This window comes from Cynocephalus volans, chromosome 2 (assembly GCF_027409185.1).
Source record: "Cynocephalus volans isolate mCynVol1 chromosome 2, mCynVol1.pri, whole genome shotgun sequence".
Taxonomy (NCBI): domain Eukaryota; kingdom Metazoa; phylum Chordata; class Mammalia; order Dermoptera; family Cynocephalidae; genus Cynocephalus; species Cynocephalus volans.
This window is the reverse complement of record NC_084461.1, coordinates 203367206-203380748: the sequence shown is the minus strand read 5'-3', so window position 1 is coordinate 203380748 and position 13543 is coordinate 203367206. Positions and strand designations below refer to the sequence as shown.

The following is a 13543-nucleotide window of genomic DNA, read 5'->3' as shown; positions in this document are numbered from 1 at the left end:
TGACAAGGTTCTGAGGATTTGCAGCTCTGCCCAGACCCTTCCTGCCTTCCCTGCCCACCTCCTTCTTCCCTGCTGGAAGCAGTTTCTAATTTCCCTGACTGAAGAATAGCAGCCTTTTAAGTCTTCTCACATTTTCCCCTAAGATTCTTCATCTCAATGCTACCAGTCCCCAATTATCACCCTGGAAACCCTCGGTTTGGCTTAGTTGCACAAAAAGTAGTGTGTCTAGTCATTAGGGTGGGGTGGGAAGGGAGGAGGTCAGACCAAGCCAGCCCTCAGGAATTCCCTGATCTGCACTGGGCCACCCTTGTGCTGGACAAGCTGAGCCAAGCCCCTCCTGCTGGGGAAAATCCTGAAACTGCCAAACCACCTCAAATCAGTAAAATCAGGTACACAGAGAGTCTGGGAAAAGGGATGAGAGCAGGAAGGATTTGGAGGCAGGAGACAGACATGGAACCGGAAACTGGAAGGTAGAATTTTGAATTCAGAACTTGGTTTTAGGGGCCGGCCCGTGGCTCACTCGGGAGAGTGTGGTGCTGAGAACACCAAGGCCCCGGGTTCGGATCCCATATACGGATGGCCGGTTCGCTCACTGGCTGAGCGTGGTGCTCACAACACCAAGTCAAGGGTTAAGATCCCCTTACCAGTCATCTTTAAAAGAAAAAAAAAAAAAAGAACTTGGTTTTAAACTATATAATCTGGAATTTGGAACACAGAATTGGGAAGATAGAACAGAGATAACAGAAGACCACTTGGGGTGGGGTTCCTAGAACTGGACACATGGAGACAGGCCCATCTCGTTTCTCCCTACATAATGGGATTGAGAACTTGAATGTCTAGTTCCAGCCTTTCTGCGCAGGGAGTCTCTCCTGTCCTCCTGCAGGCAAAAGTATGGGCCAGAGCTTGTATTTCCCTCACTCTGCATTCCTTGTCCCCCACTTGACATTCTATCAGCCCAAACCTTATTCTACAGGGCCACAAGGTGTGCAGAATGAGGTCAGTGACTCTGGGGGCCTTCTCAGTGACCCTCATACTTCATGAACCTCTGGGTAGCTTAATTCTGCCTCCCTTCCAGGAAAACATGTGCTGGAGTTACTGATGGAACCGATTAAATATTTACTATAAACCAGGTGTCTTTTGTTCATCTACAGGGATCTTCAGCAGGTGCTCAAGAGCAGAGCTGGCCTGCTTCCTAGTCCCACATGGCTGATCTGCCCTCCTGGAGGGTATTGTGTTCCTGAGCCACTCCTACCCCAGGGCAGAAGGAACCGGCCCTGTACAACCAGGAATTCAGGACACATGTGTTTCTAGCTCCAGATAAGTAGGAATTATACCAAAAATCTTAAGCCCTATCAGTACAGTTCATGCAAGGTGTAGGAAACACTTGAAGCTTTCAAACACTGCATTAGAGTTGTGATTCTATTTTAGGCAAATTGGGCCTGAAATGGAGAAAGTGGTGATGCACCCTGTGAAAAAAACAAATGTAAAATGGGGTTAATGCCCTCCCTGACTTGCTGCCTTCATTGCTGTGGCATGTTGTGGTGAATATAATGGTGAAGAAGCCAGGTTACAGAGGCAAGTCCACTAGGGTCCACTAGGCGCTACAACGCTCTTGTGTTTTTCTTGGGCGTACCACAACTCATTCAACAACGACGGTACTTTGCGGAGCGCTCACTAGTTGCTGCTTTAGGCGCTGGGGAAAGGGAAGAAGGCACATAAAAGCCTTTGCCCTCACAGCCTCGGTTTGCCAGTTTTAAAGGGCAGGACCGGCGCCGGCAGCCTGGGAACAGCGGCCACCTCTCTCATGCACGGGCTGCAGCTGGTCCCGCCTCCCTTCCGGCCTCCGCGCCTTGCTTCCGGTCGGCCGTTCTGTCTTTTTTTCCGCTTCTCTATGGTGCCCGGGCCGCAGTCGGCCTTCCGCCGGAAGTGGCTTGTTCGCCGGGGCAGAGTCGTAGAGTCGTGCGGTGAAGAAGTGCCAGAGCGGCGGGGCTGGACGCTCCGGGACGAGGTGCGGACTACCCGAAGGGCGCCCCTGGGCTGGGAGCCGACCCGGCTTCTCCGTCCTCATTCCCCGGGGTCCCTGGCTGCTTGGCTCGTCGCTGCGCGGTTTCCTCATCTGGCAGATGTTCGCTGCATGTTTGCAGGCCCTATGTTGTAGCCTCTTGATGTTGACGTAGCGTGGTGGTGATGGTGGTGGTAACAGTTCACATTTGTTGCGCGCTTCTGTGTGCAGGGTACTCTGCTGTGTTGCCAAAGTCAGGATTTCCCACACTTAAGCCTTTCAGGCCCCACTTTTGTGGGTTTTGCCAAAAATCTTACCACCTGTACAACTGTTTACTAAGGATTTTTAATTCAATCACTTTCTTTTTAATTTTTAATTTTTTGTTAGTATATTCATTGTTACAAATCACTTATTCTGTATGCCCCGTATCCAATCCCTCCCCCTCCTTCTCTCCCCTTCCCCTTCCCTCTCTAATAACCATAGATTTGTTCTCTCAATCTAATAGTTTAACTGTTCCTCTATTGGTTTGTTGCCTAGATGATCTGTCCAGTACTGAGACAGGTGTGATCAGGTCCTCCTCTGTTATAAATCAGATGTTGCTTCTATTATTCTATTACTCTGAAGTGTGCTTTGTAGAGAGAGAGGACCTCTTTTTTTTGGGGGGGGGGGTGTCTCCATGGTGCCTTTCCGTGTGCATGCCATATGCACAGTGGCTGTGACTGCTGCTATAGAGACTAGCCACTTTTGCAGTAGCCATGGCAATTGCAGTGGCTATGAAGGACTACCCAAGTGAAAATGGTGTTGTTGGTGTGCTGTGTGCATGGTTGCAGCTGGGTTCAGATTCCCTGGGCTCCACACCACAGGGCCCTAGCAGGACCCCTTAATCTAATCACTTTTTAAACTTAAATTCATTTAGAGAGAAAACTTTGTCTCTCTACCACAAGTTGAAAACTGCTTTCATTTGTCTTTATTGGAGAAGATAATGATAAAAATTAATATATATGATATAATGAAAACAGATCAGTGTTAACAAATTCTGGCTAGATTTTATTGTCTAAGTCTCTGAGATAGTCTTTTTGTTACAAAGGAACATTGACATTCTTAGATGTTCAAGACAAACTAGGGAACTGAGATGTTCTCCTTGAAGCAATTAGAAGTTTTAATAAAGAATTGAAAAAGGATTAATTTTCTCCCTAGGTGTTCAGCATTAATTTAGATCACCCATGCACCATCCAAGTCCTTATCTTCATCTCCTTTCCCAGCAGAGTGCCTCCAGTGTTAATGCCCACAGCACCTGAGGTAGGGACTGTTATTCTCATTTGAGTCATGAGGAAACAGACCCAGAGAAAAGTGAAGTGACTTGTCCCAGGACTCAGCCATTAAATAGTAGAGTGGAGATTCCAACTTAGGGCTCTCTGACTCCACCACGACACACTATTGGCTCCCTCAATAAGTGTTAAAAGATTGATTGGGGTAAGGGGGACAGTGCTGCCCACCTCAGGAGACTGTGGTGATGACCATGAGAAGTGGCAAGAGAGGATGGTTTATGACCCTAAAGTCCCATGAAATGTAGATTCTGTTCTTCTTATTTTTTTTTATTTTATTTATTTATTTTTTTAAAGATGACCGGTAAGGGGATCTTAACCCTTGACTTGGTGTTGTGAGCACCACGCTCAGCCAGTGAGCGAACCGGCCATCCGTATATGGGATCCGAACCCGGGGCCTTGGTGTTCTCAGCACCACACTCTCCCGAGTGAGCCACGGGCCGGCCCAGATTCTGTTCTTTTTTTTTTTTTTTTTTTTTTTCAGATTCTGTTCTTTTTAAATTTTAGGGTCAACCAGGGAGTCATGGCATCACCAGATGAGATGCTGGCAAAACTAGGAGGCACAATAGTGTAGTTGGCAGGAGCACTAACATGGCATTGGATGGACCCAAGTTTTAGCATGCAAGCTGCATGACCTTGGGCAAGTCATTGACCTTTCTGAGCCTCATTTTTATCATCTGTAAAATGGTAGTTATTTGAAAAGTTTGTTGGAAGGATCAAATGAGAACATACCCATAAAGTGCCCAGCACACAATGATCAGTCAGTAGCATTGGGAATAAGCTTATATACCAGACTGAGGAGTTTGGATGATGGTTTATGGAGTGCTTTGCCTGGCTCATGGGAAGAGGGCAGTGCTCACAACCTAGGCAGGGAAGGCAGATAAATCATTCAAAGAGATAAATTCCCTAATAGTGTATGCAGAGTACCCAAAGGAGTTCCTTGGGGAGACATGAGAGGATTCCCAGAGCAGGTGAGCATTCCGTAGTCTTGAAGGATATAGAGGTATAATGGAAGATCATTGCAAGCAGGGGAAGAATATGGAGTGCTTTGGAACTGGGAGTGTTATGTGCAGCTGTAGCCAGGAGAGGTTGGAGGCAGGGGAAGGATTAATAAGAATAGAAATGTAAGAAATGCAGTTGGAAGGTAAGTTGAGGACAAACCATGAAAGATCTTTATGCTAGGCCAGGGAATGTGGATTTCATTTGGTGCATTATAAAGAGCCAGCAAGGGTTTTGAAACAGTAGAGTACATTAATTAGGTTGGTCTTTTTTAAGAAAGGGAATTTAGACAGCATTGTTGGGCAGGACTGTTAGAGTAGTCCTGAAGAGGAACGTGGAGGGCCTGACCTAGGGTGTTGAGATGGAGAGAGATGCATGGTACCTGGGATTGCTTGGTGAATACCTGAATATAGGATGTGTTTGTGGAGAGTGAGTGAGCAGGATGTGAGTGGGGGTGGAGAAGATAGAGGAGATGGGGGTGGAGCAGATGAGTTCATTTTGGACAGTTGGAAGGATGATTCCGTTTTAAAGAGTATTAGAAACTGAGGCTTTGGAGAGTTAAGTGACTTTTCCTGAGTTACCAAGTCTGTTAGTGCCAGAACTGCTTGTAAGACTTCAGAATTCTGACAAATAAATCTCCAACTCTGACTCTGGAAAATCTCAAGAGCTTTCTCCTCTTAACAGCTCTCTGGTGTTTCCACCTGACCTTGAGGAATAGTCATGTCATCAGAATCAAGCAAAAAACGGAAGCCCAAGGTTATCCGAAGTGATGGAGCCCCAGCTGAAGGAAAAAGGAATCGATCTGATACTGAGCAGGTGAGATCAGCCAAGGTTGCCATACTGCTGAGAAATTGCAGCTCATGACCAAGCACCTGGCTATGGGTTTGCAGCAGCTCGGGGTCACATCTGCCAGAGACAACCTTCTGGTGACCTCTGCTTGACTGGAATTCCCATGGCTTCACAAAACCTGCATGTCCACATCAGGTTTAGCTGCAGCATCCCAAGAATCAACAATCATTAGACATGATTAGTACCTGCACAGAAATGTATGCCAGTATGATGTGTGTCTCCAGTTTTCCTGATGGTTGGAAGAAAGCAGTGCATCTGCCTGGAGCTTCAGAGTTATTGCATCCCTGGATGTGGTACCAAGACAGTACCAGAACCATGTGCCCATAGAACCTGTTCTGTGGCCTGAGAGCTCATGTGGTCAGGAGGGTCTTCTTATCCTTTTGTCTGTTGTTCTGTCCTTGAATCTTACAGGCTAATTAATGACTTAGCTGTTTTGATTGGTTGGGGGTTTTTTGTTTGTTTTTTAAACTAGAATAAGGAAATATACCAGCTTAAATTTAAACTAAAAAACAATGCTTTCCTCACATTTAGGAAATCAAGATTAATGAAGAACTTTATCTTTGTTGGGCATTGATTTCTGGCTCTTTTAAATCTCATGTGTTCTGTTTACTGCAAAGGCTAGGAGACCAATTATGATATTTTAGTCTCTGCTAAAACTTGATTCTACCATCTAAATGCCCATCTGTAGAAATGTGGTTAAGTGAATTCTGGTTCATCTCCATAGTGGACTATCATGCAGCCTTTTTTGTTTTTTTGGATGGCTGGCAGGTAGGAAGATCCAAACCCATTATCTTGGTGTTATAAAGCTGCGCTCTAACCAACTGAGCTAACCGGCCAGTCCTCATGCAGCCATTTTGATGGAAATCTGTATTTATTGGAATGGGAAGTTACACTAAACAGCCGGGACAATATCCCATTTTGTTTAAAAATCAAATGTGTGTTTACCCACAGTATTCACTGTGGTGTTTTGGTCTGGGAGGTGAAATTACAGACTGTTTTTTATTTTCTTGTTATACTCCTCTATATTCTGAATCTTTGACACCAAACATGCATACCTGTGTAATCAGAACGAAAAAAGTTTTCCATTTTGAAAAGAAGAAAAACATATGATTTGAGGACCAGATTCTTTAGAGACCTGTTTGGGACTTTATTGTTACTATTCTTGTGTGATGAGAGATCTCAGCCAAGTGTCCCTGGTCCCAAAAGGGAGACTTTTACCCCCCATCCAGGACCTCTATCCTTGCCTCCGCAGGAAGGTAAATACTACAGTGAGGAGGCCGAGGTGGACCTTCGGGACCCTGGCAGAGACTATGAGCTATACAAGTACACGTGCCAGGAGCTACAGAGGCTGATGGCCGAGATCCAGGACCTAAAGAGCAGGGGCGGCAAGGATGTGGTAAGGAGTGGGACCAGGTGGTCATGAACCTAGTGGGTCTGCACAGATGGGGCTGTTTTGGCACCCACCTATGGGGCCTTTCCTGATCTTGGTCTTCTGCCCTAGCAACAATTAGGTGGTTGGAGCCTGGGGGCTCCAAAGACCTGCCTATTTATTAAGTGCCAGGCATTTAGCTAGGTGTTGAGAAGTGATGGCATATGTAAATTCCTTTGATGTTATAAAGATGGGTATGTACAGTAAATCATAGGTATCAAAAGTGAAAGTATCATTAATATTAAATGAATAAACCAGACTTTAGGGACTGAAAAACTGAACAATGTGACTACAAACTAGATGGATAAGTTTTAAAAATCTTTTTTTTTCCCCAGGAATCTCACTTATTTGTGCTTATGCTGGCCAATATTGTTAAGATTATTATATCCTATCTAGTTTATTGTAGCCAAGCTTTACAACTACAATTCTGGATGTTTTTCATTTAAATCATTCTGTAATGTTATTTATAGAGGTTACATTTTATGGCAGGATGATGCTATTGTGAGGATCTCCGTGTAGAATCTGTAGAGACAGATGTTAGTTGTACATTGGCCGTACTTGCTCCACCTTCAATTCCTGTTATTCCAGTCCAAGCAGAAGTTGCTTTTTTGCCTGGGAACCTTAAGCATTTCCCTTGTACAGTCATCTTTCCATTTCTCATGGTTCTGAGCTCCCTCCAGTTTCTGTTTTTGGCCCTGGATGAGGATGGGTCAGCAGCCAGGGAATGAAGGAAGTTGACTCAGCACTTATCTTTGGTTGCCTTTACCATTTTCTTTGCCCTCAGGCAATTGAAATCGAAGAACGGAGGATCCAGAGCTGTGTGCATTTCATGACTCTAAAGAAGCTTAACCGATTAGCCCACATCAGGTTGAAGAAAGGAAGAGATCAGACCCATGAGGTAGGAGTTGAGAGGTTTAATTAACTCTCCTTCTCTTCCCTCCTCCCCATCTCCTTTATCCTCTGCTTTATCCCTTCTCTGAGTTTGCTGCCACTGTGCTCTGTCCTGCCCTGCTTTGCCCTGCACTCTCCCAACTTGCCCTGCTCACCTCTGACCTTATCCTCCTTTCAGGCTAAGCAGAAAGTAGATGCCTATCACTTGCAGCTACAGAACCTGTTGTATGAGGTGATGCACTTACAGAAGGAGATCACCAAATGTCTGGAGTTCAAGTGAGTTTGGGAGGACAGGGCTTTGGCACAGATAGCCTGTTGATAATTGCTGTTTCCTACATAGCTCTGTGTGAGCCAGTCTCTTTAAAAAGAAATCTGATGAGCTTGGAAGACTGCAGGATATGGTCAAAGGGTGAATAGATCACTTTGAGGGGGAGATCTGCAAGCAGTAGTTTCAGGTTGCACAAAGAACCTCAAAAGCCTCTCTGGCCCTTTTGAGTTTTGAGCTCTGAGCTCTGTACTTGGTAAAAAGCAGTTCTCTCTCCCCAGCTGGAGCCTTTACTTTACTAGTTTGATTCCTGGGCACATTGTATGGGAGCAGTTCACTTCTAATCACATCCTTTTAACCTTTGGCCCAGTTTTCCTCTTAAGTCTCGGTAACTCATTTTCCAAGTGGATTTTATTCTTTGGAACCTGAACTTCTTGCTGTTTAGTTGCCTTCAGGCGAACAAACTATAGTTTGTTAGTGTCCTTAAAATGTGATGCCTCTTGGGCCGGCCCGTGGCTCACTCGGGAGAGTGCAGTGCTGATAACACCAAGGCCCCGTGTTCGGATCCCATATACGGATGGCCGGTTCGCTCACTGGCTGAGCGTGGTGCTGACAACACCAAATCAAGGGTTAAGATCCCCTTACCGGTCATCTTTTTTAAAAAAAAAAAAAAAAAAAAAATGTGATGCCTCTTGGCAAAACCAGGCTGAGAGATGAGATAGAGGAAGGAGCAACCAGGGGAAGAGAAGGGAAAGGGTTCTTGCGTGGTCAGACCTGTTTGTGCAAACTGAAAGAAAGCAGGTTTTATTTATAACAAACTGGGCATAAGCAGGGCCATGTTAGATATTGGGTCCAACATATGTTTAATAATGATGGTGCTGATTTTTGAAAGGCAGCTTTATCTGCTCTGCAGATCCATCAATCACATAATAATACTTAAATATGAATAGAGGTGAAATCTGCATCAGGTCTGTGCCTGTGTTGATAGTATTGTATCATTGTCGGTTTCCTAGTTTTGACTGTACTGTGGCTAGATATCAGGTTAGATTATCTTTGGGGGAACCTGGATGAAGGGGACATGGGGGAAATTAACTCTCAATATTATTTTTGAAACTTCTTATGAGTCTTAAATTATTTCAAAATTAAAAAGGTATAAAAACAAAATAAAAGAATGTAATGCCTTGTCTATAGTCATTGATCAGATGGAAGGAAACTGACAAACCCAGAATACAGTGGAACTCAGGCCTTTTGGGAGGCGGGTGGCCACGTGGAAGGAGCATGGGCCCTGAAGTAAGATAGCCTGGGTTCAAATCTGAGCTCAAGCCACTCACTAGCTGTGTGATCTTGAGCAAGCTGCTTACTGATGGAAGCCTCCATCTCAGTTGAAAAATGGATAAAAATTCCCACCTCGTGGAGTTGTTTTGAAAATTAAATGAGGTGAGGACAGCATATAGTGAGTGCTTATTAATGTATGGTAACTGCCGTTCTTACCATCCTGTGACCATGACCTGGGCTCTCAACTATGTTCATGCAGCAGAGAGAATTGGATTTCTTTTCTTTTATACATGTGTGCCACTATACATGCAACAGTTAAAGCCTCTAGATCTTTTTCACATCTGGTTCAGCCATGCTGGATCTTTCCCGTCCTAAGCTTATGCAGTTAATGTTGTGAAATTAAGTGCATACTCTTACATTCATTCCTGTTAAATGACATGTCTTGGTTTCAATCTGACAGTCTAGGACTAGACCATAGTGTTTTTATTTGACTCTTTTGAACTATTAGATCTCTTACTCAGCTTGGAGACATTTGTAAATTGATAAACATCCCTTCCAGGTCTTTAGCTAATTCATGGATAAAAAGGTTGGGCAGCATAGATAAGGACCCTGTGGCATGTCACCAACTACCTCTTTTCACACTGAAACATCTACTGATGAGTGTTTGCTAAGAAGACTGGGTTCCAGGATTCTGAGTAGTTGTAGACCAGGGCTATCTGGGCATAGATGGGGGAAACTTTGTGCCTGCTTAAGCCAGTTTGGGTTCCTGAGAACAGCATCTTGACATCTAGCTTTTGCCCGTAGGTCAAAGCACGAAGAAATTGACCTGGTCAGTTTAGAGGAGTTTTATAAAGAGGCTCCACCAGATATCAGCAAGGCTGAAGTCACCATGGGAGACCCTCACCAACAAACCCTGGCACGTCTGGACTGGGAGCTGGAACAGCGGAAAAGGTAGTGTTTTCTCCTTCCTGACCTTGTTATCCATGGAATGACAGTGCTTTGTCATGACCCAGGATCAGACAGCAAAGCACCGTGGAACCAGCAGAATAGTCTCTAAGACCAAGTCCTATTTTGTGATTAATTCACCTTCATCATGGGTGGGGTTGTAATTGCTTAAGGCTTGTATTGGTCTGTTTCTGTTGCTTATAACAAAATACATGAAACTGGGTAATGTATAAAGAAATAGACTTTATTTCTCATAGTTTTGGAGGCTGGGAACTCCAAAGTCCAGGAAACACATCTGGTGAATGCCTTTTCTTGGTATCTCTACAATGACACAAGGTATCACATGGCAAAATGGTAGAAGCAGAGAGAGACTAACCTCCTCACATGCTGTCCTTCTAAAGCCCTCAGAATGATGCCTAGACTACTGTTAAACTATCAATTTATTAATCTGTTCACTAGGGCATGGTTCTCACAATCTAATAACCTCTTCAAGGCCCCACCTTTCATTAACATAATAAGATTTCCCACCCTCTTAACACTGTCTCAGTGGGGATTAAGTTTCTAATACATGGACTTTGGGAGACACAATTCAATCCACAGAAAGGCTATTAACAGAAAGTTGGAGTGATTTCTTTTCCTTTAAAATTTTAACACCTGAAACCTAAATATCATCTGTACCATAAATCTAATTTTCTTTTTTTTTTTTTTTTTTTTTTAAAAGATGAACGGTAAGGGGATCTTAACCCTTGACTTGGTGTTGTGAGCACCACGCTCACCCAGTGAGCCAACCGGCCATCTCTATATGGGATCCGAACCCGTGGCCTTGGTGTTATCGGCACCATACTCTCCCGAGTGAGCCACGGGCCGGCCCCCCATAAATCTAATTTTGTATTTTGCCTTTTCACCCTATCTGTTAGCATATCCTTATGGTATTATAAAGCTTTGTAAACATCATTTCAGAAGGTTGTGCAACAGTCCAGTGTGTAGAAAAATGGTAATTCATAGAATCATTCCCCTATTGGACTTTTAAGTTGTTTTCATTTTATTATTTTTTTTATTTTATTATTTTTTTAAAAGATGACCGGTAAGGGGATCTTAACCCTTGGCTTGGTGTTGTCAGCACCATGCTCACCTAATGAGCTAACCAGCCATCCCTATATGGGATCCGAACCCGGGGACTTGGTGTTATCAGCACCGCACTCTCGCGAGTGAGCCACGGGCCGGCCCAAGTTGTTTTCATTTTAGCTATAATAAATCATGCTTCAAGTCAAACCTTTACATGTGAAACTTTTTTGTAGTAATAAAGAACTTTTAGGCCTGCTTGCTAGCTCAGATGGTTAGAGCATGGTGCTGATAATACCAAGGTCAGGGGTTCGATCCCTGTATTGGCCAGCAAAAAAAAAAAAAAAAAGACTTTTATTAATTAACCATCCATAGAATATCTATACTGTTTAATTTAATCTAGGTCTTTCTAAGAAAACTGTATCGTATTTTTTCATCATTGACTTTTCATGGTTGTATCCCTTTTATTCACGGTGACTTTTCCCCCTTTCATATTTGTGGAAGAATTCTAGGGCTTTTGGTGTCGACCTGTTCTGTTTTTCATTGGAGAAGCAGCTGTTTTCATACTTCCCTTTTTCTGTTATAGGCCTTTGTTCCATCTTATGAATTTAATAAGCAATGAGTCTGGTTCTGAGGGAGTTTGCATCAATATTTTAGCAGATGAGGCTGGCTCATCACACCCCTGTCCAGTCCACCACTGGCCCTAGGCACAGGCTGAGCCATGAGTGCTGCATTCCTACAGCACTGGTTTGCAATCCATTCCCACCTTTACCCACTCAGGCTGGACTATGGGCCTCATTTGAGTTATATAGCTGCTAGGTCCACGTGTTTGTGGAAGTTTTGGATCTAGCTTCTCAGTTAAGAAATAGAGCAGAAGACAACCACAGGTATTCCCTAGTGGTCATAGGCCGAGTCTCTGGAGAGAGGCATAGATTCAAAGCCCAGCTCAGTGTTTTCTCTTAGCTGGATGACCTCAGGTGAGTTATCCACCTCCCTGAACCTTAGTTTCCTCCTTTGGGGATAAGAAAAGACCCTATCTCCCAGGGTTTTTATAAGGATTAAATGTGATAATGCTTGTAAAGAGCTCACCAAAGTGCCTGATACATAGTAAGTGCTGGGTAAACACTAGCAGTTAATTGAAGTTGCTTTTACTAGGGGGACTCTGATGGTGAACAGGTTTGTCGGGGTGTCCCTGGGGGGCATTGGGTGACATTGCTCTGTCCTCCCCCAATAGGCTGGCAGAGAAGTACCGAGAGTGCCTGTCCAATAAGGAGAAGATCCTCAAGGAGATTGAGGTGAAGAAGGAGTACCTGAGCAGCCTCCAGCCTCGCCTCAACAGCATCATGCAGGTGAGGCCCACTAGCCCTTTTCGTTGCCTTCACCATTGACCAGAGGCTGCCGGAAGCCACATCCCCCTTTGGGCTTTTCTAGGTCTGTTACCCTAATCACTGTTAGAGTACGCTGTAAGGATAGTCTTCTCTGCAGTTCTACCCAGGTCGTACGATAAGCTTGTGTCCTAGGGGAAGAAGTGCTGGCTCATGGGCTCAGGAATATATACACACGTTTACCTGGGCATTTTCTTTTCTTCCAGAGCTTCCTCTGGCTACCACACTTTCTCAGACTGTGGAAGTTTAGTTTACCCCCTGCATGATCCCTTCCAGCCCCATAGTCTCCAGGAGTCTAAACATGCTCCCTGTGGATGTCTCTTAGATCCCACTGACAACACCTCAGGAGAAACCCTTGGCAGATCTACTCACTCAAAAAAGAAATTTACTCATATATGAAAGCCATTAGGTACCTTAGGGGGAAAAGTTCCCACTTTACCTATAAAATAAAATGTCTTTATATATAGGTGACCCGACTTTTGTTTGCTTTATGAAGCCAGATTTGGTCTAAATCCTTATAGTTTTATGAAGCAGGGTAGATGGTTAATATGTACGAACTTTGTAAAAGGACCCTAGAGAAATTATAAATTCATTTTTCTAGGACTTGACAAGTTCTGCATTTCCTTCCTTCAACTCTAGGCATAGAATTAGAGTTATTAAATATTTTCCAGTAACACTGCATAATAGAACAAAAAAACAGCAGAAATTAAAAGTTTTGGTTGTACTTATCCCCAAGCCCCTCTACATGGCTAAATTTTCTCCTGTTAACTGGAAACTCTCTAACCGTCCCTAAATAGGGTGTAGGTTAAATAAATTCTTGAATGATACAGGCTTACAGCTGTGATGTAAACTGATAGAAAACTGAAATGTGAAAGAAGATCTATCGTATTATTAAACAAAATGTAAGCTGTTCATATGTATGTTCATACTATAGAACATATAGTATGATCTCATTTGTATACTGGAGTTTACAAAGTATCTGTATGGATATATGTGAGTCCTGTGTACACTTAGAAAAGTCAGTATTCACACCAAACCATTGACAATTATCTTTGGGTTCCAGGAACTATGAGTTTTTGCTTTATAAACTTAAACACAACTTTTTTTTTTTTAAAG

General features: G+C 43.7%; 1 protein-coding gene across 2 annotated transcripts in view; it reads left to right on the top strand.

The window, feature by feature from the left end:
• The first annotated feature begins 1919 nt into the window (after positions 1–1919).
• The window catches only part of THOC5 (THO complex subunit 5), a 33277-nt gene continuing 21653 nt past the window's right edge, over positions 1920–13543 (top strand). For both annotated transcript variants that reach the window (XM_063085894.1, XM_063085893.1), the window contains exons 1-7: positions 1920–2008; positions 5011–5142; positions 6428–6571; positions 7389–7502; positions 7674–7771; positions 9840–9986; positions 12277–12391. In XM_063085894.1, coding sequence (XP_062941964.1) covers positions 5047–5142; positions 6428–6571; positions 7389–7502; positions 7674–7771; positions 9840–9986; positions 12277–12391 — 714 coding nt within the window. In that variant the 5' untranslated portion in view covers positions 1920–2008; positions 5011–5046. The remainder of the gene's footprint in view (positions 2009–5010; positions 5143–6427; positions 6572–7388; positions 7503–7673; positions 7772–9839; positions 9987–12276; positions 12392–13543) is intronic.